At 51.8% G+C, this 20,317-nt stretch overlaps 2 protein-coding genes across 15 annotated transcripts in view; both read left to right on the top strand.

The window, feature by feature from the left end:
* The window catches only part of ENOX2 (ecto-NOX disulfide-thiol exchanger 2), a 57,606-nt gene extending 50,796 nt beyond the window's left edge, over positions 1-6,810 (top strand). For all 10 annotated transcript variants that reach the window (XM_065028119.1, XM_065028117.1, XM_065028118.1 and 7 more), the window contains one exon: positions 2,009-6,810. In XM_065028119.1, coding sequence (XP_064884191.1) covers positions 2,009-2,140 — 132 coding nt within the window. In that variant the 3' untranslated portion in view covers positions 2,141-6,810. The remainder of the gene's footprint in view (positions 1-2,008) is intronic.
* Positions 6,811-6,900: 90 nt separating this feature from the next.
* Positions 6,901-20,317, top strand: part of ARHGAP36 (Rho GTPase activating protein 36) — a 29,677-nt gene continuing 16,260 nt past the window's right edge. For 3 of the 5 annotated variants that reach the window (XM_065028129.1, XM_065028126.1, XM_065028128.1), the window contains exons 1-5: positions 6,965-7,295; positions 8,312-8,538; positions 12,755-12,909; positions 16,692-16,754; positions 18,246-18,502. In XM_065028129.1, coding sequence (XP_064884201.1) covers positions 7,065-7,295; positions 8,312-8,538; positions 12,755-12,909; positions 16,692-16,754; positions 18,246-18,502 — 933 coding nt within the window. In that variant the 5' untranslated portion in view covers positions 6,965-7,064. The other 2 variants (XM_065028127.1, XM_065028131.1) reach the window with 2 other exon arrangements.

The following is a 20,317-nucleotide window of genomic DNA, read 5'->3' as shown; positions in this document are numbered from 1 at the left end:
TTCGCTGACACTCAGGCAAACCTGGTCTCTTGAAAGGGGGCTGCCCATTTGTTCTTCAGGTTCTGTCTTAGCTCTTCTGTTGTTGCAGGAGCTCGATGTTAGTTGGGGTGTTGCTTTGGAGGTTTGGCAGGTCTTTGGGTGTGAGGTGGGGTCGGGTTGCAGGGGAGCACTTGAGAACAGAACCTCGTTTCTTGGAGCTGCCAGCAGGAGAGGAAGAAGAACATCTTTCCCCTGCTCCCTGCCCATCAGTCTCACCAAGAAGGCCAGCAGGTCAGCAGAAATTAAGGTCAAGCGTGGTCTGAGGCTGTGAAACAGCCCTTACAGAAACTGTCCGTAGCACTGTGTGCATCACAGGTGCTGGGCAGTGTAGATGATGCTCTTCCCGGGGTGTCCGCTCTCTGTTTCATGTGTTACCAAACCCATCGGCAGCCTGACCTTGTTCTGGTTCTCCATCTCTCTCAAAACTTGGACCGTTGTTTCTGCCCGATTGCAGAGCAGCCTGATGACAAAAGTGCCTCCACCAAATGTAAATCCACGTTGCAAAGCGGGTGCTCTTAATCTTTATTACATGCTAGGCACATTTTGAAAACTGTGGACCCGTGATTGCTGCCAAATGGCTTTCAGAGGAATGCACCTGAGCGCTAATGCGCTCAGTGAACACACTTTGTGTGTACGTTGTCTACTCCTGGAGGTTCAAACCTCTTCTCCCTAGCTAAGCGCGAGCTGAGCATGGTGATTCGTGCTGGCACACACAGAAAGTGAACCCAGAGAACAATGTAATGCCTCCTTGGGAAGGCAAGAGTCCAACATGAGTTGGGGAAGTGACTCATGATTATCTCCTGGAAAATCCAGTTGTGGATTGTATTGGAGTCCAGTGTTGGAGGCCATGAAGTGGGATCAGGCTTGACGTGACAGAATGGTCAAACTGAAATGGAACCTCAGCAGGAGGAAACACCGCTGAGCTGCGTGGTCACTAAGCACCTGGAGACTCTACAGAGCTGCAAACTCTGCAGACTGTAAAGGGAGTTAAAAATAGAGACAGTGAGTGTGGTAGATCAACACAACGTGTACAAAGGATGTCACGGTGTTCTGCACTCTCGGCAAATATCTGTGTTTTTGTCCAAAAATACTTCCTAATGCTCTGCCTGCCCAGCAAGCGGATGAGGTTGTTGTGCAGAGCGAGTTCTGAATGTGTCAGAGCAGTCCCAGATACACAGCAGAAACTATCTTGAATTCTTGTGAATATAACAAATAAGGTGTTCATTTTTCTGTTGCAATAAGGAAACCATTGCAGGCAATTGAATAGAAGGTGAACATGACCTTCTCACTCCTTATATATTCTGAAACTGTCAACTTGCAGCATCCTGAAGTTTTTTCACTTGCAGAACTTTAATTATATGTAGTGAATGCCTGAGCAGTCAGATTTCCAGGCCTGTCTGCCCATGGGTGATTGACTTTTGGTGCGGATGGTGTAGGTGGCGTGTGGCTGGGTAAGGATGCTGGCAGGTACGTGCCCTCCTTCAACCCTGGGAAAACACTCCAGAAGCTTTAGTTGCAGCTCGTACAGTGCACCTTGGAAGGGTGACAGTGCCCTGGTCTGGTGAGGGGCAGGAACTGTTCAGAATGTGGATATAAATTCCCCCTGTTTCTGATTTCTGTACCCAGTAGCTGAGAGCTCCGTATGTGCAGCACTGGTAAAAGTACTTGCTGGTCAGTTACTTAAATGCTTGGAAGTTTTTAATCCATTATCTTCCATTTCACAGCGTGAAATATTAGGATGGTCCTTTTACTGTTATTTCTAGTGTCTGATGTATCTGCACCCTGAAGCGTGGCAGGTGCACAACTTGTGCTGTGCCAGGATTATCACTATGAGTATCGGACGGGACATGTAGGCAAAGCCCAGGTGTGTGTTAGCAATTAAAGGAGCTTGAATATTGCCAGTCATTACAGGGCTTCTGTAACCAAAAGCGTCCGTATTTTTAGTGACGTTTTCCTTCTGTTCCCACAGATTTGCACCGCAGAAGTGGAAGTTCTCATGACTCGACTGCAGAACACGTTCAGGCAGGAGCTCAGTGGGGTCGGGGCCAGCCTGGAGAAAAGGTGGAAGTTTTGTGGCTTTGATGGGTTGAAAATGACTTGAGCTTCGACTTAATGATGAAAACGACAGCGGGATACGTACACCAAGAAATCCTCTTACCTCTGTTCATTATGATAGTGTTGCACGCATCATGGACTCGGGTGGGATAATATGTAAGTGAAACTGTACGTCCAGAGCAGCAATGGAAGAAACTTCAAGTTCTGTAGCTTCTTTGTTCAGTTATTTGGTCAATATATTTTGTGAAAAAAGTTCCTGTCTGATATTTTTAAGCACAACGTGTTGACTACCTGTTTTGCCGATGTTGTACGTGTTTTGTGCACCCAAATCTCTCATTCTGAACCTTCTTTTTACCGGTAGGAACAGCCATAGACTGTCCTCGTAAGCAACAACAAAGACGCATTTCCTGGTTTGTAGAACCACCAAAAGGAAAGAAAAAGACTTTTTTTTAGACATTTCTATGATAAAAAACTGAGATATGTTTACACAGAAGAAGATTTAGATGTCTCAGTTCTCTGAGCCAAACAATTGTTTCTTTTTCTGCTGTTTTCTCTACTAATGGTTTAACAATTAAGCTGAGAGTTTAAGGAGCCCAGTATGATTCTGGCAGTGTTCTGGTGGTCTGAATTGCAGTGTCACTCTGTAAATAATTTCTTACATAATTGTATTTAGTTTTCTATTGATCTGGGTGGAGCAGAGCGCCTACATCAGACCTCTGGTTTAGTAACGACTTACCACCACCGTTCTCCACCCGCTTTGCTTTGCAGACTGAGCTTCTGGAAATGCTACAAGCAGCACAGACTTTTCTCCTCCCGAATCTTCCCAAAGGCTGTTCCTCATGTTCTCAGTGAATGTCAGGCTCCTCCCCACCCCTCTGTGGAAGGTTGGTAAGGTGTGGGGTGAAATGCCTCGGCCCATCGATCCACGCAGTCCAGATCCCTCTGCAGAGCCTTCCTACCCTCAGGCAGATCAACACTCCCCCAGCTTGTCTGCAAACTGATTGAGGGTGCACTCAATCCCCTCGTCCAGATCATCGCTAAAGAGATGTCGAGGGTTTGATTGCGGGGTGACAATAAAACCCTGGCAGGTGTATTGTTAACCCCCTCTCCCGCCACTTTCCCCCTTCAATCCCCCCTCTCCCCCTTCCCACTCAGCACAGGCGATCAGGAGGGAAAGAAGGACGGAGAGAAGAGAGTTGGAAAATTAACAATGTTTTACTAATGCTACTGATAAAATAGAGAAAATAATACAAAATGTACAAAACCAATCTTGAAAGTCTCAGCAGCTGCAGAGCCGGCACCCGAAGTCCTGGACTGGACTCTGCAGCCAACCGGAGCTGGATTCAGTCTGTCACTGGCCTCAGTTCGCAGGGACGACTCGCAAGGTCCTCTCCTAATGTCGACCATAGGGAAAAGGGACGAGATCCTCGTGATCTCCCACTTTTATATGAAGTATCACGTGAATGGGATGTTCTACACAGTTGGTCAGTTTTTGGTCACCTGTTTCTCGTTGCCCCTCTCGCGAGATGTCCATCCATCCTTATCAATAACTTCACATTCTGTTGCTGTGTTTACCAAAACATGTATCTGGTTCTCCAGGAAAATGCAGCTCATATGAAGCTTTAGCTGACAGGCAAATTCACTAAAAGAGAAACTTGTTTTTAACAAAACCAGGACAAGAGATTAAATAGAACTGGCCCCAGCACCGAGCCTGGGGGGCACCACTCATGACTGGCTGCCATTTGGATTGTCAAGCTCTAGACAGTCAAACCCTCCTCCTCTCCTCGCCTCTCCATGCCGAGGAGACTCCAGCCATCCAATGCCGCACTCCAGTTGTGCGAGTCGGCCCAGCAGGTTTCCACGATGGCAAGGAGATGACAGTTTTCCTGCCGCACGCTGGCTTCCAGCTGCTCCTGCTTGTTGCCCACGCTGCGTGTGTTGGGGTAGATACGCTTCAGTTGGGCTGCTGATCTTGCCGCCGTTTTGAGGGGAGCAGCCCCGGTTCCTATGTGACTGTTCTCAGTTGTCTCCCCGGTTTGTAACACATCAATGACCTTTGTGTCTTTGCGATGTGGATCTCCATGCCCTGCCCCACTGAGGAGGCAAAGGTGCTGTGTGCATTACTGCACAGACACTTCCAGTGTGATCCAGCGTACTCAGCATGTTGTGGGGCAGACAGAAGGACCCGCTAGCACTCTGTCCTTCAACTGTTGGTGTGCTGCCCACACACTCATCTCTGCTGAGCCTGGCTTTATGCCTTTCCCCCTTCGAATCTAGTTTAATGCTCTTCCAATGACCCCTGAAAACTCCTGTGCAAGGATCCTTTTCTCCTTTTGAAAGGGTCTGTCACCAGCAGCCCTGGTGTCGTTTAAACTGACCCATGATCCAAAAAAACCCAAATTGTGCCTGCGACACCAGGTATTGATCTGCTGGGTCCTTCTGTTTTTCCCCTTGCCATTCCTAGAACTGGAGGGACAGAAGACACTACTTGTGCTCCTGAGCCCTTGACCAGTTGTCCCATGGTTCTGAAGTCTCTCATGATCACCCTTGGACTTCTTGTTGCAAATCCATTGCTACCTACCTGAAAAATCGATAACAGAGAATAATCTGAGGGCTGTAGCAGGGCAGGGAGGTTTCACATCTTTAATCCTGGCCCCAGGGAGGCAGCAGACTCCTCTAAGAAGTGAGTCTGAGCTGCTGGGCTTTCAGTTCCCCTCAGAAGGGAGTCTTCTGTGACAATGACCTGCCTTCTTTTCTTTATGGAAGTGGTTGTGATACAGACTGTAGACTGTTGTCACGGTTGAGACGGACAAACGACATGGACCAAATTCTTTCAAGATGAAAGTAATAGGTGCCATTTATTGCTACAAGTGCATTTTTATACAATTCTACAAGTTCATGTGTCTTTTCACCATTGGTTACAAGTTACAGCACTAACATCTCATGGGTTAATTTTTCTGTCATCCATGTTATTCTTCTATCCCCTTCTCTCTCACGGGTACAACTCCATATCTCCGGATACTCCTTTACTCCCATCCTTCTCAAGGGTAAATCTTCATATCTTCAAGGCTGATCGCTACTCCCATATTTTCTGTCAAGGATTCCACAGACCCGCTGCAGTTTCCCACAGACTGTCTTAACCATGGTGACTTCTCCAAGCTGGATCAACAATTGTCCTTATTATTGTTTGGTTCTGCTTGCAGAGCCTTGTACCCATCATCCGTGTCTGCCTCGCAGGTGGGATGGGCACGGAGGAGATGGGCCTGTTGTGCCAGGCAGGGACTTGTCACCATTGTCCTCCTGTCCCTTTCAGTTACTATGTTCAGCAGGTGGCCTGTGTTCAGCAGAGACCTCTCCTTAGGAAAAGGAGGAAAGAAACGGCTGCAAACTGGACTGTTGTGGAGCGCAGAGGGCAGCCATGGAGTTAGGAAGGCATGTCTTGACTCTGCATCCAGAGCAGGCTAGCTGGATGAATGGGGTGCGCTGGCTGCATTGAATATAAAATCATGGAATTGTAGAACAGTTTAGGTTGGAAAAAACTTTTAAGATCATCGAGTCCAACCACAACCCACCCCTGGCACTGCCCCATGTCCTGAGAACCTCATGTCCGTCTGTCCAGCCCTCCATGGCTGGTGACTCCAGCACTGCCCTGGGCAGCCTGTTCCAATGCCCCGCAGCCCTTTGGGGAAGAAACTGTTCCCACATCCAACCTCAACCTCTCCTGGCGCAACTTGAGGCCATTTTGTCCCATCACTTGTTACTTGGGAGAAGAAACCAACCCCTTCCATGCTCCAAGCTCCTTTCAGGCAGTTCAGAGATCAGAAGGTCTCCCCTCAGCTCCTGTTCTCCAGCTGAACCCCCAGGTCCCTCAGCCGTTCCATCACACTTGTGCTCCAGCCCCTCACCAGCTCCGTTCCCTTCTCTCCACTCGCTCCAGCACCTCAAGGGCTTTCTTGGTGCGAGGGGCCCAGAACTGACTCCAGGATTCGAGGTTTGGCCTCCCCAGTGCAGGGGATGGTCACTGCCCTGGGCCTGCTGGCCACGCCAGAGCTGGTACAAAATGTGGAAGCCAATGCAGCAGAAAGGCTCGTGAGGCCCCAGCGCTCCCCAGCGTCGGCCGCAGGGTGTGAGCTGGGAGTTGTGGCTCGGACAGGCCATCCTGGGCAGCGAGAGACCCCTGCGGTGGGAGCTGCTGTGGCTGTGGAGCTCCTCTGGGGAGCGGCTCAGACTGTTGGCTGCAGTTCCGTGGTGGAGCGGGCAGGTTGTTCTGTGGGGCAGCGGGAGGGAGTGGAGCTGGGACCTGTGGAGCAGATAGGGGCCAGATGAGTCCTGGGTCCTGCTGCTTCTCCTGCCCAGGCTTTCTTCACCAAGGCCCTTCCAGAGGGACTGGGACTTCCTTGAGGCCTCATCCATTCTGCAGATGGGCTCCCTGGACAGTGAGGATGCGAGTGAGATGCCACTGCAGGTACCAAACCATCTGTCTCCAGGGAGAGCCCTGGGAGCCGGGGATTCCCAGGGCTGGAGCACAGCTGGTTGGGTGCAGGCCGCGGGGAGGGCGAAGGGACCCTTTGGTCAGGGTGGGGATGCTCACAGGTGGGGCTGCCTTCCTTGCTCCTGACACTGGAGGCAGGTTAAAACCCTTCTGAAGAAATGTTCTGAATAGTGTCATTGCAGATGAACTTTGTATTTTTAAGGAATAAACATTTTTTATGGGCACATCTTGGCCCTGCTGCTTTCTTTTTCTCACCTAGCTTATGGTGACTGCCACAGGAAGGGAGGTGCTCCATCTGAATCCTCTGCCAACCTGGGGCTTTACTGCCCTTGTGAATGCTCTGGACATTTACTGATACCGGGCCAGCAAGTGATCAGCAGCCAACAGCTATGAAACGCTCCCTGCTTCCTCTCCAGCCTCTTCTGATGTTTTACTCAACAGGCAATGAATTCCAGGTCCGTGACCTCCTTCAAACCAGATGGAGTTTGCTGATGATGGCAACACTTGGGGTGGATGTCTGGTGCAGCACAGCAACACCAGTTTATGCTCGGTGACAAGGACGGGCGATGAGACGATGCACAGAGAAAATGGGCAGTCAGCAGCCTCCACAGAGCCAGCAAAGGGGGTTCCTGTGCAACGGCTGCACGTGTTGGAGGAACTTGCAGGCCTGGCTGTGGCCTCTGCGAATGCAGCTGCTGTGGGGCAGGAGGCAAGTGAGCTGGTGGGAGCTGGTGTCTGCTGGATCAGGAGGTGCAGAGGTCCCAAATGAACAGGAGGAAAAGGGAACCTAAGGAGAAGGATGCTCTGGAGTTAGGAAAGCTGGGCCTGGGATGGGATGTGTCATGATGGGGCCATCCAAGTGCTGGCAGAACATGGGGAGCCACTGCAATGTCCTGGAGGGACACTCAGCACCTCTGAGCACCCCGGGGTTTGAATTGCTGTGTGGAAGCTGGCGTTGGCAGTCCCCATGGGACAGGAGGGCCACCAGTGAGTGGACGTCCCAGTCAGGACCCTGCTCGGCTTGTCCCCAGCTGTGGCTGAGGCTGCAGCGGGACCGGGCAGAGCCAGGGCAGCGCAGGGGTTGCACTGCTGCACCCCAGTCATTGCCATGGCATGGACCAGCAGCCTGGCTGCGCTCCCGGAGTCGCTTGTGAATGTGTTGACGTGCAAGGTGCCAATCTGAGGTGTTAACGTGTGTGTCTTGTGGGTTGCTGTAGATTTGTAAGGCTCTCTGGTGTCTGTAACCCCCGACGTACAACATGTTGTACAAGATGCCAGCTGCGCATCAATCCTGTCAGATCTCAATGCCAGAGCCCTGCAGGGCCCTGCGGTCCCTCAGAGCCGTGGTGGACGTGCGGGGCAGCACCGTGCCCGGCCCAGCCCCACCGCACTGGGGGTTTGGTCACCGTGAAGATGCTGTGACGGAGCAAGCGAGAGGCCTGCATGGAGTGCCAAGGTGCAAACCATGCCCTGGCCCTCATCAACCAGCACCCCGGCAAAAAATTGTCTTCTTGGGTTTCATCTATCAGACCAGCTGGTGCTTCTATTGGTGTCCTAGTTACTGACAGATAGGAGTGGGGAAAGCATGGGGACAGAGATTGCGCAACCACCGATCCCCTGCCAAGGCACAAACGCTGTCAGGCGTGGGAAGTGCTGTTTCTTCCCATCTAACCCTGCCCTCCCTCTCCACACCATGATGTTTCTGGCTCTCATTTCTTTTGGCAGAGAATGCACGTTCTCATCACCCCTCTCGTCCCCTCGGCCGTGTTCAGCTGCAGCATCTCCTCTCCGTCACTTCTCTTCTCCTCCCGCCAGCAGGCAGGGAAGGTTCCCCACCCGCGCTGCTGGGCCACACGAGGTGGTGGAGACATTGCTTTGCAAACCATCGTCTTGAAAGAAGAGGAGAGAGCCCAGGCTGACGCTGGTTGTGCTGCCAGAAGAAAACGAGGAAGGTAAATGCTCACCCTTCATTCCACCTGGGATGAGAGTAACTTTGCTGCTGAAAATGGGGGAGCAACTGCAACTCTTTGGGAATAGAAGGGGAGGCTGAGCTGAGCTTTTCCCATGAGATTTCCTTAAATAAGCCTTAGTCCTAAAAATAAGCAGGGAAAGTCATTGCGGAGAGGAAGTACCATGTTAACGCTCCCAGTGAAAGGCATTTTATTTCTGGTTTTGAGTTAGTGCGATTCCTTCTATGGCATCCTCCTCCAAAGGGGGGTTTGTAGTACTCTGGCTTTTACCCCTGCTGCGTGTTGGCGTTCTCCTCCTTTCGGGGGGCGCCCGAGCCTGGGGCAGGGACACCCCAAGTGCTGTGCTGCCACTGGGCAGTTGGGCCATTGGGGAGTTGGATGTTGTCTATGCCGGTCTCTATTTTGCTTGCTCCTGTGAGCACGGATACACGCTCGCTGCAGGAAGCGAGGCCGGGATTTTCGGAGTTATTAGCTGAAGCAGGAGTTTATCAGAAAGCCAGCAATGTGGTGTTTTATAGGGCTATTCTTGTAGCCTTACGGTGAGGCCAGAGAAGCAGCCACTTGCTCTTTTTCTTCCTGCTTTCTCTCCCTTCTGCTCCCTGTCCCAGTCGGGTCTCCTCCTCCTTGCCCAATGCAGCCGCGTCCTCTGTGACTCCTCTCCAACCATCCCTCCCCGTCAGCCAGTGTGGGCTGCGCCTGCAGAAAGGTAATTTCTTTCAGTGTGTCTGTCTCAGCGGTTTGTCTGTCCATCCGTAGCGTCTCCCGCTGCTCCCGGGAGCTCCCGCTCTGCTCATCCCGCATTTCTGGTGCGGCAGAAACACAAGAGCTGTTGCTGGCGAGTGGAGATGTTCGATGTTCTTGCCCGTCCAAGGCATCGTTTCATCTGTGCCCCCTTCTCCCAGCCAGGCTATCCCAGGGAGCTCGGTGCCAGGATCTGTTTGCAGAGCTTGGTAGGACCAGTCAGTTATTTAAGTTTAAGACTGACCCCCTACATGCAGCCCCGTTGAGACAGTACGTCAAATATGTTCTTAAGGGGCTCCTTCTTCCTTCCACGTATTTATTTCCTGCAGGATGAGTGTTATAAAAAGCCATGCATTATGTTCAAGGCTGATTGCAAAGCTCGTGTTGTGAAGGGGTGCATGGAGCGACAGGAAGCTGAGGGGTGGCCAAAAGAAGCTGCAGATCCTAAAGAACAGCCCCTGATGTTTAATCATTTAATAATGAAAAAGCCCCTTTTCCAGCAAGACACGAATGGGCTGTGCTTCACCTAAAATTTAACTGGGTATCATGACTCTCTGGCCCCTTTGGTGGGGTCAGTGCTACGTCTGGCTGCCGTGGCCATGGGGTCGCACCAGCCCTTCCTGGTGATTTACCCCTGGTCCAGTGTATAGACAGTCACGGGCACCCGGGTACCCCAGTTTTGATTGTCCTGAGGTGCTGAGCCGTTCTCATGTTTGCCACCGTGTCCATGCTGAGGCGTGTTGTTTCTGTACTAAACACCAAATGTTTCAAGAATATCTTTGTTTTTAGCTGAATTGCCTTTTTGGCGTGGCCTTCTGGGGAATTCATAACTCTTTTATATATATATATATATACACATATATATAAAATATATTTTTTTAAATTTATGTAGCTTCCTAAATATCTTTAGAAATTGCAAACCTGGCCAAAAGAAACACTGCCCCAGAGAGCAGCCCTCCCTGGGCACAGAGGCTGATACAAGAGCCTGCTGGGACTGCCCCATCACACTGTCCTGTCCTCACCCTCAGCACCGGCCCTGGGAGATTTCCAGGCATTTATTGTTCGTGATTGCCCCTCTTTGGGAGGGCTCCTTTTGGAGCTTGTACTCTGGCCACGTCTTCGCTGCGCCCACGCTGGTAACCTTGGTCCCGTCTCCTGCTGACTGCTGCTTTGTGCTCTTTGGACTGTGGCCGCTTCGCTGGGTGCAGGAGGAGCAGCCGCAGCCCCTCGGCAAGGGGACGGATGCCCAGGTCGGTGCGGGGTGAGGAGCTGGCAGCGTGTCCCAGCACAACCTCTCAGGGGGCTGCAAACAACGGGGAGAGCTCCCCAGAGATGGGGGAGACGGGATGGGGCGCTTGGCTGTGACCTGTGCGGGGCTGCGGGCTGCAGTGCGGCCTGTGCCGGGGATCCAGGCATTGGTGAGGCTTCCACAGCACTGGTTGGTGCTGGACGTGTCCGATTTACAAGAGATGAAGCTCAGTGTGGAGTATTAAATTAAGAAATAAACCAATTTCAAATGGGGGAAAAAGGCAGAAAAGAAGAGCTTGTGAGTAAGAGGGGTCTGTAAGTCTTATGTAGTGGAATATGAGCTGCTTTTTAGGGTTTTTATGGCTGAAAAGAAATCCCAAACCCCCAAGGTCTCTTCACCTGCCCTGGAGGGAAAGTGTTACACCCACCCTTCTGCAGCGTGTGTATGGGAATGTAGCGGAAGATTGGCGAGGTGGTTGGTTAAATGTAAATACGCTCAAGTGACTTGCAGCTGTCTGTAGAAAAAGCCCATACATCACACTAATTGTTTCACTGACCTTGTGTGCTTGACGAGTAGAACCTGTGTTAGATAGCACAGGCCTGTGAGGAACTCTAGACCCGTATCACTACGTCTGAGATCCCTGCTTTGTTGTGAGAAAGAGCGGGAGGCTGTGCCTGCCTGGAACCTTGAAATACAGGCGAGCTCAGCAGGCCCAGTGATCTCCTACCAGGGCTGAACTGACCAGCGCCTGCGTCCCCGCTGCTGTCACCTCTGCATGGGAGCTCAGGTCTGGCTTTGGAGACCCTGCAGTAGAGAGGTAACTAGAATAAAACTTGCTCTTTGTGATGCATTCGTGGCCTCTGGCTCTTGCGATGTGCCTGCGTATGTGTACACAGTGTGGGAAGCATCTCTGCAGCCTCACCCCACTGCAGGGGGACAGAGGGACCCGCAGCGTGTGCCCAGCCCTGGCGTCCCCCCCGCTGTACACCAGCCCCTGCCAGAGCTGCTCCAGCCTCCTCAGTTACTCCTTACACCTCGGCATCCAGCACAGGGGTGTGTGGGTGAAGGAGGGGAGGGATGTGCAGCGTCCTCTAAAGACCAGTTTGAGGCTGGTGTCTCATCCCAAGCCCTTTCGACCCAGAGCCCGTGGTTTGGCTGGTGCTGAGCTGCAGTGAGGGGCTGGCTGGGAGCAGCGTTCAGCTGATCTGTGTGAAGATGGGCTGCTGGGGCCTGTTAACAGCATCAAACCAAAAGGTTTGGGCTCCTTGACTTGGTGGCGATTGTTGGAGGGCAGGGGAAGCAAGGTGGGCATCTGGAGGGAGCTGGGGGATGCTCGGGCTGCCAAAGCAGCCGGGAGGAGCTTTTAGCGTGGTCCCACTTCTTGTGGGAGGGGGAGGAGGATGAAAAGTCCAAGTCTGAATGTATCCAGGGCTGATCCCAATGCAGCTGCTGGTACCTGCAGCCGAGGCTTGTGTCTGTGGACACAACGTGAGGACACGCTGGGATGGAGCTCCTGGCTCTGCGTGCTGTTTGCTGAGCTCCCAGCTGGTTGGTGAAGCATGTTAGACAAGGTGTCAGACAAGCAGGGCCAAGTGCTGCCTCCTGCGGTTTTCCTCACGTTTTTGTTGTGCTCTGGAACACGTTGTGTCTTCTAGGTTTGGTGAGGAGATGGCTGGACTTGCCTCCATCCTGCCGTTGCTCACATGGAGCACGGGCTCGAGGCTGATGCCAGCCAGGAACTGTGTTCCAGTGGTGAAGAATGGCCAAGTCCCAGCAGCAGGACCACAGTCCCTGCTCCTCTAGCCAGGATGTGCCCCGTCTTGTGTTGTGAGCCTGATGGTGTTGGGCTTCATGTGAAAACAGATGGTGGCTGGAATTGTCCAGGGAGCTTTCTGCCAAGCACTGCGGTGCCTCAGGGAGCCTGTGGGGTCTTGGGAGCCAGGCCCGAGGTCCCCCTTGTATTCCCTGATGCCTCTAAGGCATTCGCTTGGAAGGTCAAAGTGAGATGCTGTGACCAGGGCACCTGCACGTCAGCTGGCTCTTCAGCAAGGTGGAAGAAGGCCGTGTCTCCTGCGCCTGCAAAGACACCCTGTGGCATTTTCACCAGCTTCTCTGCTAAAGCAGGTGTCTCTGGGATGCGCTCCTGACTCTTTATTTTTATATATATATATATATATATATATGTATATATGTGCATATTTTTCACAGGACCTTAGTCTCAGCTCTTCTGCCAGAACCAAGCACCAAGATGCAGCCCGTGCCCCTGCAGAGCCTTTCGGAGCTGGAAAGAGCCAGTCTGCAGGAGATCGCTCTCTACCAGCTGCAGGAGAAGCTGCTGCTTGGGGATCTCAGCCTGGCTAAAGGTAGAGGATGGGAGGGGATGGGTCCTGCTGAGCCATTGCTCATCCCCACGCCTGCACTTCATAACACGGGATGATGCTTGTGGGAAGACATTTGTGGCACGTTTTGGTCTGTTTCATATTTTGTTCTCTGCTTTGGTCTGAGCCTCAAAGGCCTAATCAGCCTTTTGAGGGGGGTTTGTGTGTCCATAGGAGTGTGAGAATATGACCTGGCCTGTTGTCCACTTCTGATCCCCTTAATCCAAACCAGATGCAATGGTCTTCCACTGGGACTATCTTAATGCCATTGGGATGGGACAGACTTTGCTGTTTTGGATTAACATCCAGCAAAAAGTCATGATGCTGGGAAGGGGCTTATGCAAGGCTAGAAGACACTCTACTGAAATTAATGGGCAGATAAATATAGAAGCTCCACAGGGACTGTGCTCCTCTGTCCTGGCCTACAGGCATTGTCTGGGTTCCCATAACTGCCCGTGTCCCCCGACATCCGCACATCTAACCCGGCACAGTGAGCATGGACTCCTTCTAAATGTTCTTGTCACTCAGGAGTGGACAGACCAGCTCGAAATGCCTCCACTGCCCTGGGCTGCTATTGTGGCATCCCAGTGTCACCAGCACAGCCCAGGCCAGCGGGGGCTGGGACCCCCAAGGATGGAGCCCCCACATCTCTGGGGACCTGTCTCAGGGAAGGAGTATTTCCTAATGCCCAACCTCAACCTTACACTGCTCAGCAAGTACTTACTGGGGGCGACATCCAAGTTTGGTTTCCTGTCTTAATTAAGATTCCATGCAATGAAATGGCTTCAAGAAGACTAAGAGAGGGAAAGCTCCTGTCTCATTCCCAGAGCACTTGGTTGCCTGGGGCTGCAGCACAAACTGCCTTTAAATCCCTGGGAGACTCTGACCATAAACATCCTGGTTCCTTATCTTTTTAATTTTTATTTTAATTGTGAGTGTTGTGATCCCATTGCCAGCAATACCCTGCAGCAGTGCTTTCTCTAGGGAACAGTGCAGTGTTTTAAGTGCAGTCTATCAAGTATGCTGCGTTTTGTCTGACGGGCTCCTGCGGGATAAGTGCAGGGGATTGCAAAGTCCTGATCTCATCCTTGTGTGTGTTTTGGACACCAGTCTCATGCTCACCTGCTTTTGGAAGGAAGCAGCTGCTGCCAGGGACCCCCTCCTTCCTTTTGTCCATCTTTGTATCCTTTAGATTCGTACCTGCCAGTTGCTCTTTTTGCGTTTTGTCGGCTGGGAGTCAATGTTGAGGATCAGCTGTGAAACTATTGCACCTGCAACAGCATTTTCCTACCCCAGCATTTTAAAGGGAAGCTCATAATGTTTGAAAATGCCTGAATTTGGGCTTCACGGTCTCCGTTTGGTCCACCCACCTCTCTGTACCAACATCTACCCACGTGAAATTCCTGCCTTGTTTAATAAACAGCCTTTGCACAGTTATTATTTTCCTCAAGGAAAAGGTGTTCAGCACCTCTTCTAATCCTCGTACCTGCAGATACCTTGATGATGAGGAACACAGGGTGTGCATCCCGTTGTGAGCAGCCCTTTGGGGCAGCCTTCAGCTCTGATACCCTCTGGGCAGCTCATTCAACCCCAACAAACCTCTGCAGCATCTCAGACCTTACACCAAACATCAGGGTGACTCTTGTGAGCTACAGAGGGAACACCTGATGGGGATCTACATCTTGTTTTGGCCAAGTCTGCAGGAAAAAGTCTGTGGTTCGAGCAGGACATGGCCAAGAAAGAAGAAATCTTCGAAGGATGCCTGGCATCGAGCTTGCTGTAATGCATCTTCATGAAGAGAAGTTGTCCTCATCTCCTGGTTTCGTGGTGGATCACACGTGTTCCTCTGTCATGGAGATACCAACTCGGGCTTTCTGAGCTGGGAGATCCTGATGGTTTCTTTACTATCTGCTGCCCCGTGGCTCATTTCCCTCATGCATGGCTTTAGGAGTGGAGCGTCACGCTGATGCTCAGCCCCAGCACTTTGTGTCACCCTCCTAAAACTATGCTGAAACACTGAAGTTTTGCTGGCCTTTTGTTTCCTTAGCTGGGTGCTTTTTGCTTTCAAGTTATTCTTCATCTTCCGACTATCTGGTCATTTGAATGAAACAAGACATATAGTGCTGCAGAATAATTAATGCACATGTTGCTCATACCAGCTTTCATAGCTCCCTTCTAAATCTTACAAAATAACCCAAACAATTATATAAGCTGTGTCTAGGAAGAGAATTCCTTCAGAATAAGGAGCACAAGCCAGAACAGGATGATCTGTCCTGGATTTAGGGTGGGCGGTGAATGAGTTTTCAGTTCACTGCTGCAACGAAACATGGTGATGGGTGCCACTGGATGTACAATGCGGGGAATACTAAGGAGCAGGGCTTGACTCTCCTGGACCAATATGGGATTTCTGGTGCTATGTATTTTGTCTTTGTTCAGGTTTGTCTGTGTTCTGTAAAACATTCCACAAAAGCTTTTCTGGGGCTGTATTCCTTAGTCCAGTGTTGAGACCAGACCTCTGAGGAAGAATTAAGGTACCTTTCTGAGTCATGAAGTAACTGCTAGGACATCACCATTAATACAGAGTCACATATAACACGGGCACAGAATTTAAAGGTGTCCAGAATATAGAATCATCACAGTATCACAGGATGGTTTGGGATGAAGGGCCCTTCCCAGCTCCCCCAGTGCCCCCCCTGCCATGAGCAGGGACATCTTCACCAGCTCAGGTTGCTCAGAGCCCCGTCCAGCCTGGCCTGGGACGTCTCCAGGGATGGTTCATCCACCACCTCTCTGGCCAACCTGGGCCATCCTCAGTGTACAAAATTCCTCCCTCATGTCCAGCCTGAATCTCCCCTCTTTTAGTTTAAAACCATCACCACTTGTCCTATCACAACAGGCCCTGCTCAAAAGTCTGTCCCAATGTCTCTCACAGGCCCCTTTTAAGCACTGAAAGGCCTCAACAAGGTCTCCCCAGAGCTTCTCTTCTCCAGCTGAACACCCCAACTCTCTCAGCCTGTCCTCAGCAGAGCTGTTCCCACCTCGGATCGTTCCTGTGGCTCCTCTGGCCCCTCTCCAGCAGCTCCATGTGTGTCCTGTAGAGTTTTAAGCTACAGCCTTTGGGCAGCTGAGGTTTTTCCACTGCCCTTTCACGTGTGAGAGCCCCTGTGCTGGCAGCTGCTCTTGGCCACTGGTCTGTCCCACACACAGGCCACATTTGGAGCTGTTGCAGCATCAGACGTTTCCTCTGGCGGGTCATGGCAAGCCTGGGTGCCACCAGAGAGCTCAGCTCGGATCGTTTTGACTCTGTTTTGTGACACCTGTTCATTTGCTGGCTGCCTGATGGTTCATCCTCCCTGACCTGTAGTTCGGTGCATTGCACATCTGGACAGCGGGGCATCAGTAAGCCCTGATAGAGAGACGTTTACAGGGCTGTGGTCTGAGCCAGGTGGGGCGCATCCCACAGCCAGGGTGTCTTTAACCCACAGTGGTGGTTTGGTGCTGTGGGACCCCCCTGGTCCAAGTGCCTGGGTGTGGAGGGGTCGCCTCTTCCACTTTGGGAGGGGTTTGTCCCTCCTTCCACTTTGGGAGGATGGTTGCCCCTCTCTGGGGCTGTTTCCCCCAGATAGCTGGTGGCCACCATGCCATCCCACATCAAATCCAGGGCGTCCCTCTGCCCACGGGTGTGCAGAAAGATCAATGTTTTTAAGGGGAGGCCATACTGAAACAGTCTAATGATGCAGAACCTTTGCTTTCTTTTCTCCTCATAGTTGGACCTAAAGGCAGTAAATCTATCCGTCAGAAACTGGAGAGCTTTTCAAAGGAGAAGAAAGGTGAGCAGCCTCCCTTTTATCCAGGTTTCGGTCCCTGCTCCCATGTGAAATTGGTGGGTTTTAATTGGGCTCAGCTGGGAGATGCCCAGATTCAGCAAGGTGCTTAGTCCCGTGTTGTTTTGCTGTTCTCCAGGGTGGCGTGTAACGATATGTGCACAAGCATGGGAGAGTCTGGCAGGGACACATACGTGTGTGCACGAACATGCATTTGTAAAGATGTACACATATGAACATTCCTGTCTGCCCATTTTACCCCTGGTCTCGCTGCTTTGCGTTCTGCTTTATTGCCCCTTGAAGGACGTCAGCTGCAAACCTGGGCAACCACAAGCGTAGAGCCCAGACAGCAGGGAATGAACACTTAATAGTTTTCTTCACACAAAGTCCATTCAAGGAAATTATTGAGCAGCAGCCTGGTATTTTACTAAGTGGATTTGTGGCTTGTACTCCGGTTGCAAACCTCCCTGGCCCAGGATGGCGTGGAGTCTGGAAGTAAGGAGAGCTCTGCTTGCGTCTGCAAGGAGGTGTGGAGGGGAAAGTCATTTGGGAAAAATGCCATTAATACCAAGGCTGTTACTCACAAACAGACATAGCGTACACAAAGCCTGTAGAAAACTGGAGGTTATGATTTGGTAATAATCTTTTGTATCAGATATCCTCAGTTCAGGAAAGAGATTGAAGTGCTGGAGCGGGTCCAGAGAAGAGCAGCAAGACTGGGGAAGGGACTTGAACACAAGCCTTGGGGAGAGGGAGAGGGAGCTGGGCTTGTTTAGTCTGGAGAAGAGGAGGCTTAGAGCTGAGCTCAGCACTCTCTAGAACTACCTGAAGGGCAGTTCTAGCCAGGTGGGGATTGGTCTCTTCTCCCAGGCATCAGCAATAGGACAAGGGGCCATGGGCTTCAACTCTGCCAGGGGAAACTGAGGCTGGATATTAGGAAGCAATTCTTTGCAGAGAGAGTGGTCAGGCATTGGAATGGCTGCCCAGGGAGGTGCTGGACTCACCGGCCATGGAGGTTTTGAAACTGAGATTGGCCATGGCACTTAGTGCCATGATCTAGTCAATGGACTGGAGTTGGACCAAGGGTTGGACTTGTTGATCTCTGAGGTCTTTTCCAACCCAGTCGATTCTGTGATTCTGTGATATTTCTGGTGATTTGTGAAGTCTTCGTTCCGTAGACGCTATGACATCTTCATGAGGCTTTAACCAACAAAAGGAAGGAAAGTTAGGGAAAAACTGAGACAGGCTGCAACAAGCCTGTGGATGGAGACCGGTTTTCCTGCCGTCTTCCCAGCTCCCCTGCATCTCCCTGCTCTCCCTCTCTCTTCACTCTCCTGCTGGTAGTTACATTTACACTATCCCAGTGTTCCCTTCTGCTGATTAATTGTTTTATCCAGCTGTGCACACGTGCCCCTGGCAGCTGGGCTGTGCTGCTGCAGCTCCCTCTCCTTTTTCTTGCTAGGAATGCTTTTCCATTTCTCCCATGTCTTTCCCTAGACTCTTCTCCTCAGACGTTTGGGATCCCGCTCTTCCAAGTCATTGCCAATGACTGTGCCTACAAGCAGCTGCAGGACGCGGTGAAGAAGAGCCGCCGGCTCTGCCTGGAGGTGGAAGCGACAGTGACGAGATTTCGGGCTCAGAGGCAGAAGAGGTCGCCGATGGGCAGGAGCTGTGTCCTGGTACCCCAAGAGGTCTTCCCGGAGGAGCCGCTTTCCCCAGCTCTTCTCAACAACAGCTCCTGGAGCCAGCGAAGGGTATGGTGGCAAAACCATCATACTGTGATGGTGCTGCAGGCTGGGGGAGGCTCTGACTTCAGTCATAAATATGGTTTCCCAGGGTCTTTTCTTAAGGAATGTGAGTTATTCGTGCTGCACGCTGGGTGGGTCCTGGTCTGCCCTCAGGGAAACGAGATGCCCGTGTTTCACCAGGAGGGTGGGCTGGGGAGGTGGGACACTCTTTACTAGTTCAGCTCTTACAGAGCCAAGGTTGCCAGAAGGACATGGCCAGGCAGCTGAAGGCAGATAGGGACAGGATGATGAGGGAATAGAGTGACTGTCAGCAAGTTTGCTGATGACACCGAGCTGGGTGGAGTGGCTGACACTGGAAGCTGTGCTGCCATCAGAGACCTGGACAGGCTGGAGAGTCAGGCAGGGAAACACTTAGTGAAATATAACGAGGGCAAGTGTAGAGTCTTATACTGGAACCTGGGGTTGTTCCTGCCCAGATGTAAGTTGGGGAACGACCTGTTGGAGACCAGCGTAGGGGAAAGGGACCTGGGGGTCCTGGGGACAGCAGGATGAGCATGAGCCAGCACTGGGCCCTTGTGGCCAGGAAGGCCAATGGTACCTGGGGTGGGTTAGAAGGGGGTGGTCAGTAGGTCAGAGAGGTTCTCCTGCCCCTCTGCTCTGCCCTGGGGAGACCACACCTGGAATATTGTGTCCAGTTGTGGCCCCTCAGTTCCAGCAGGACAGGGAACTGCTGGAGAGTCCAGCGCAGCCACCAAGATGCTGAAGGGAGTGGAGCATCTCCCGTGTGAGGAAAGGCTGAGGGAGCTGGGGCTCTGGAGCTGGACAAGAGGAGACTGAGGGGGGACTCATTCCTGGGGATCAATATGGAAAGGGGGAGTGTCAGGAGGATGGAGCCAGGCTCTTCTGGGTGACAACCAGTGACAGGACAAGGGGCAATGGGTGCAAACTGGAACACAGGAGGTTCCACTTAAATCTGAAAAGAAACTTGTTCGGGGTGAGGGTGGCAGAGCCTGGCCCAGGCTGCCCAGGGAGGTTGTGGAGTCTCCTTCTGTGCAGACATTCCAACCTGCCTGGACACCTTCCTGTGTAACCTCATCTGGGTGTTCCTGCTCCATGGGGGGATTGCACTGCATGAGCTTTCCAGGGCCCTTCCCATCCCTGACATTCTGGGATTCTGTGATTCAACATCAGTTGTGGGGATTCTTCTGCTCCTCCATTGCATCACATCCTGGTGAGCAGCACAGGGAACAGACACAGCTTCTCTGTGAAACAGCATCGCCTTTTTGGCCATGTCGCAGTTGGAGATTGGTCCTTGCACTTGCGAAATTCCCACCTGAGGTTGTACCTGTCGATGGTTGGTCATGTTGCCTCCCTATTGGTAAGAGACCCGCCACTGCTGTAGGGACATAGCTGTGTTGCCTAACTGCTTTCCGTGTTCACCACCCTTGCATCAAAGAGCAAGGAGAACGGTGTGGCTTGTTGGCCTTGGCCACCTTCTTGGCTTTATTCCTGTTTCCTGCAAGGGAAGGTGGGTATCAGGCTAGGTTTGGTTCGCTTCATCTCTTGTTAAGTGTCTGTAACTCCTGGTGTAAAGCAGCTCCAATGCAGGTAACTAAATCCAGTATGTTGCACAGGCAAAGGTGAAAGATTTGGGGAGGTTTCCTCTTTCTCTGTGTCTGTGTGCTGTGTAGGGTCTGGCCCAGTAGGAAAGCTGTGCTTAGGAACACCTCACGCTGGGGGCAGTACACATATACACATGGGAGATGAAAGGTCTCTCTGTGGTTCTCTTGCAACTCCTCTGTAGACCTCTGCTTTTGTTTG

This window comes from Columba livia, chromosome 12 (assembly GCF_036013475.1).
Source record: "Columba livia isolate bColLiv1 breed racing homer chromosome 12, bColLiv1.pat.W.v2, whole genome shotgun sequence".
Classification (NCBI taxonomy): domain Eukaryota; kingdom Metazoa; phylum Chordata; class Aves; order Columbiformes; family Columbidae; genus Columba; species Columba livia.
Note: the sequence above shows the minus strand (reverse complement) of the source record. Positions and strands in the feature narration are given on the sequence as shown.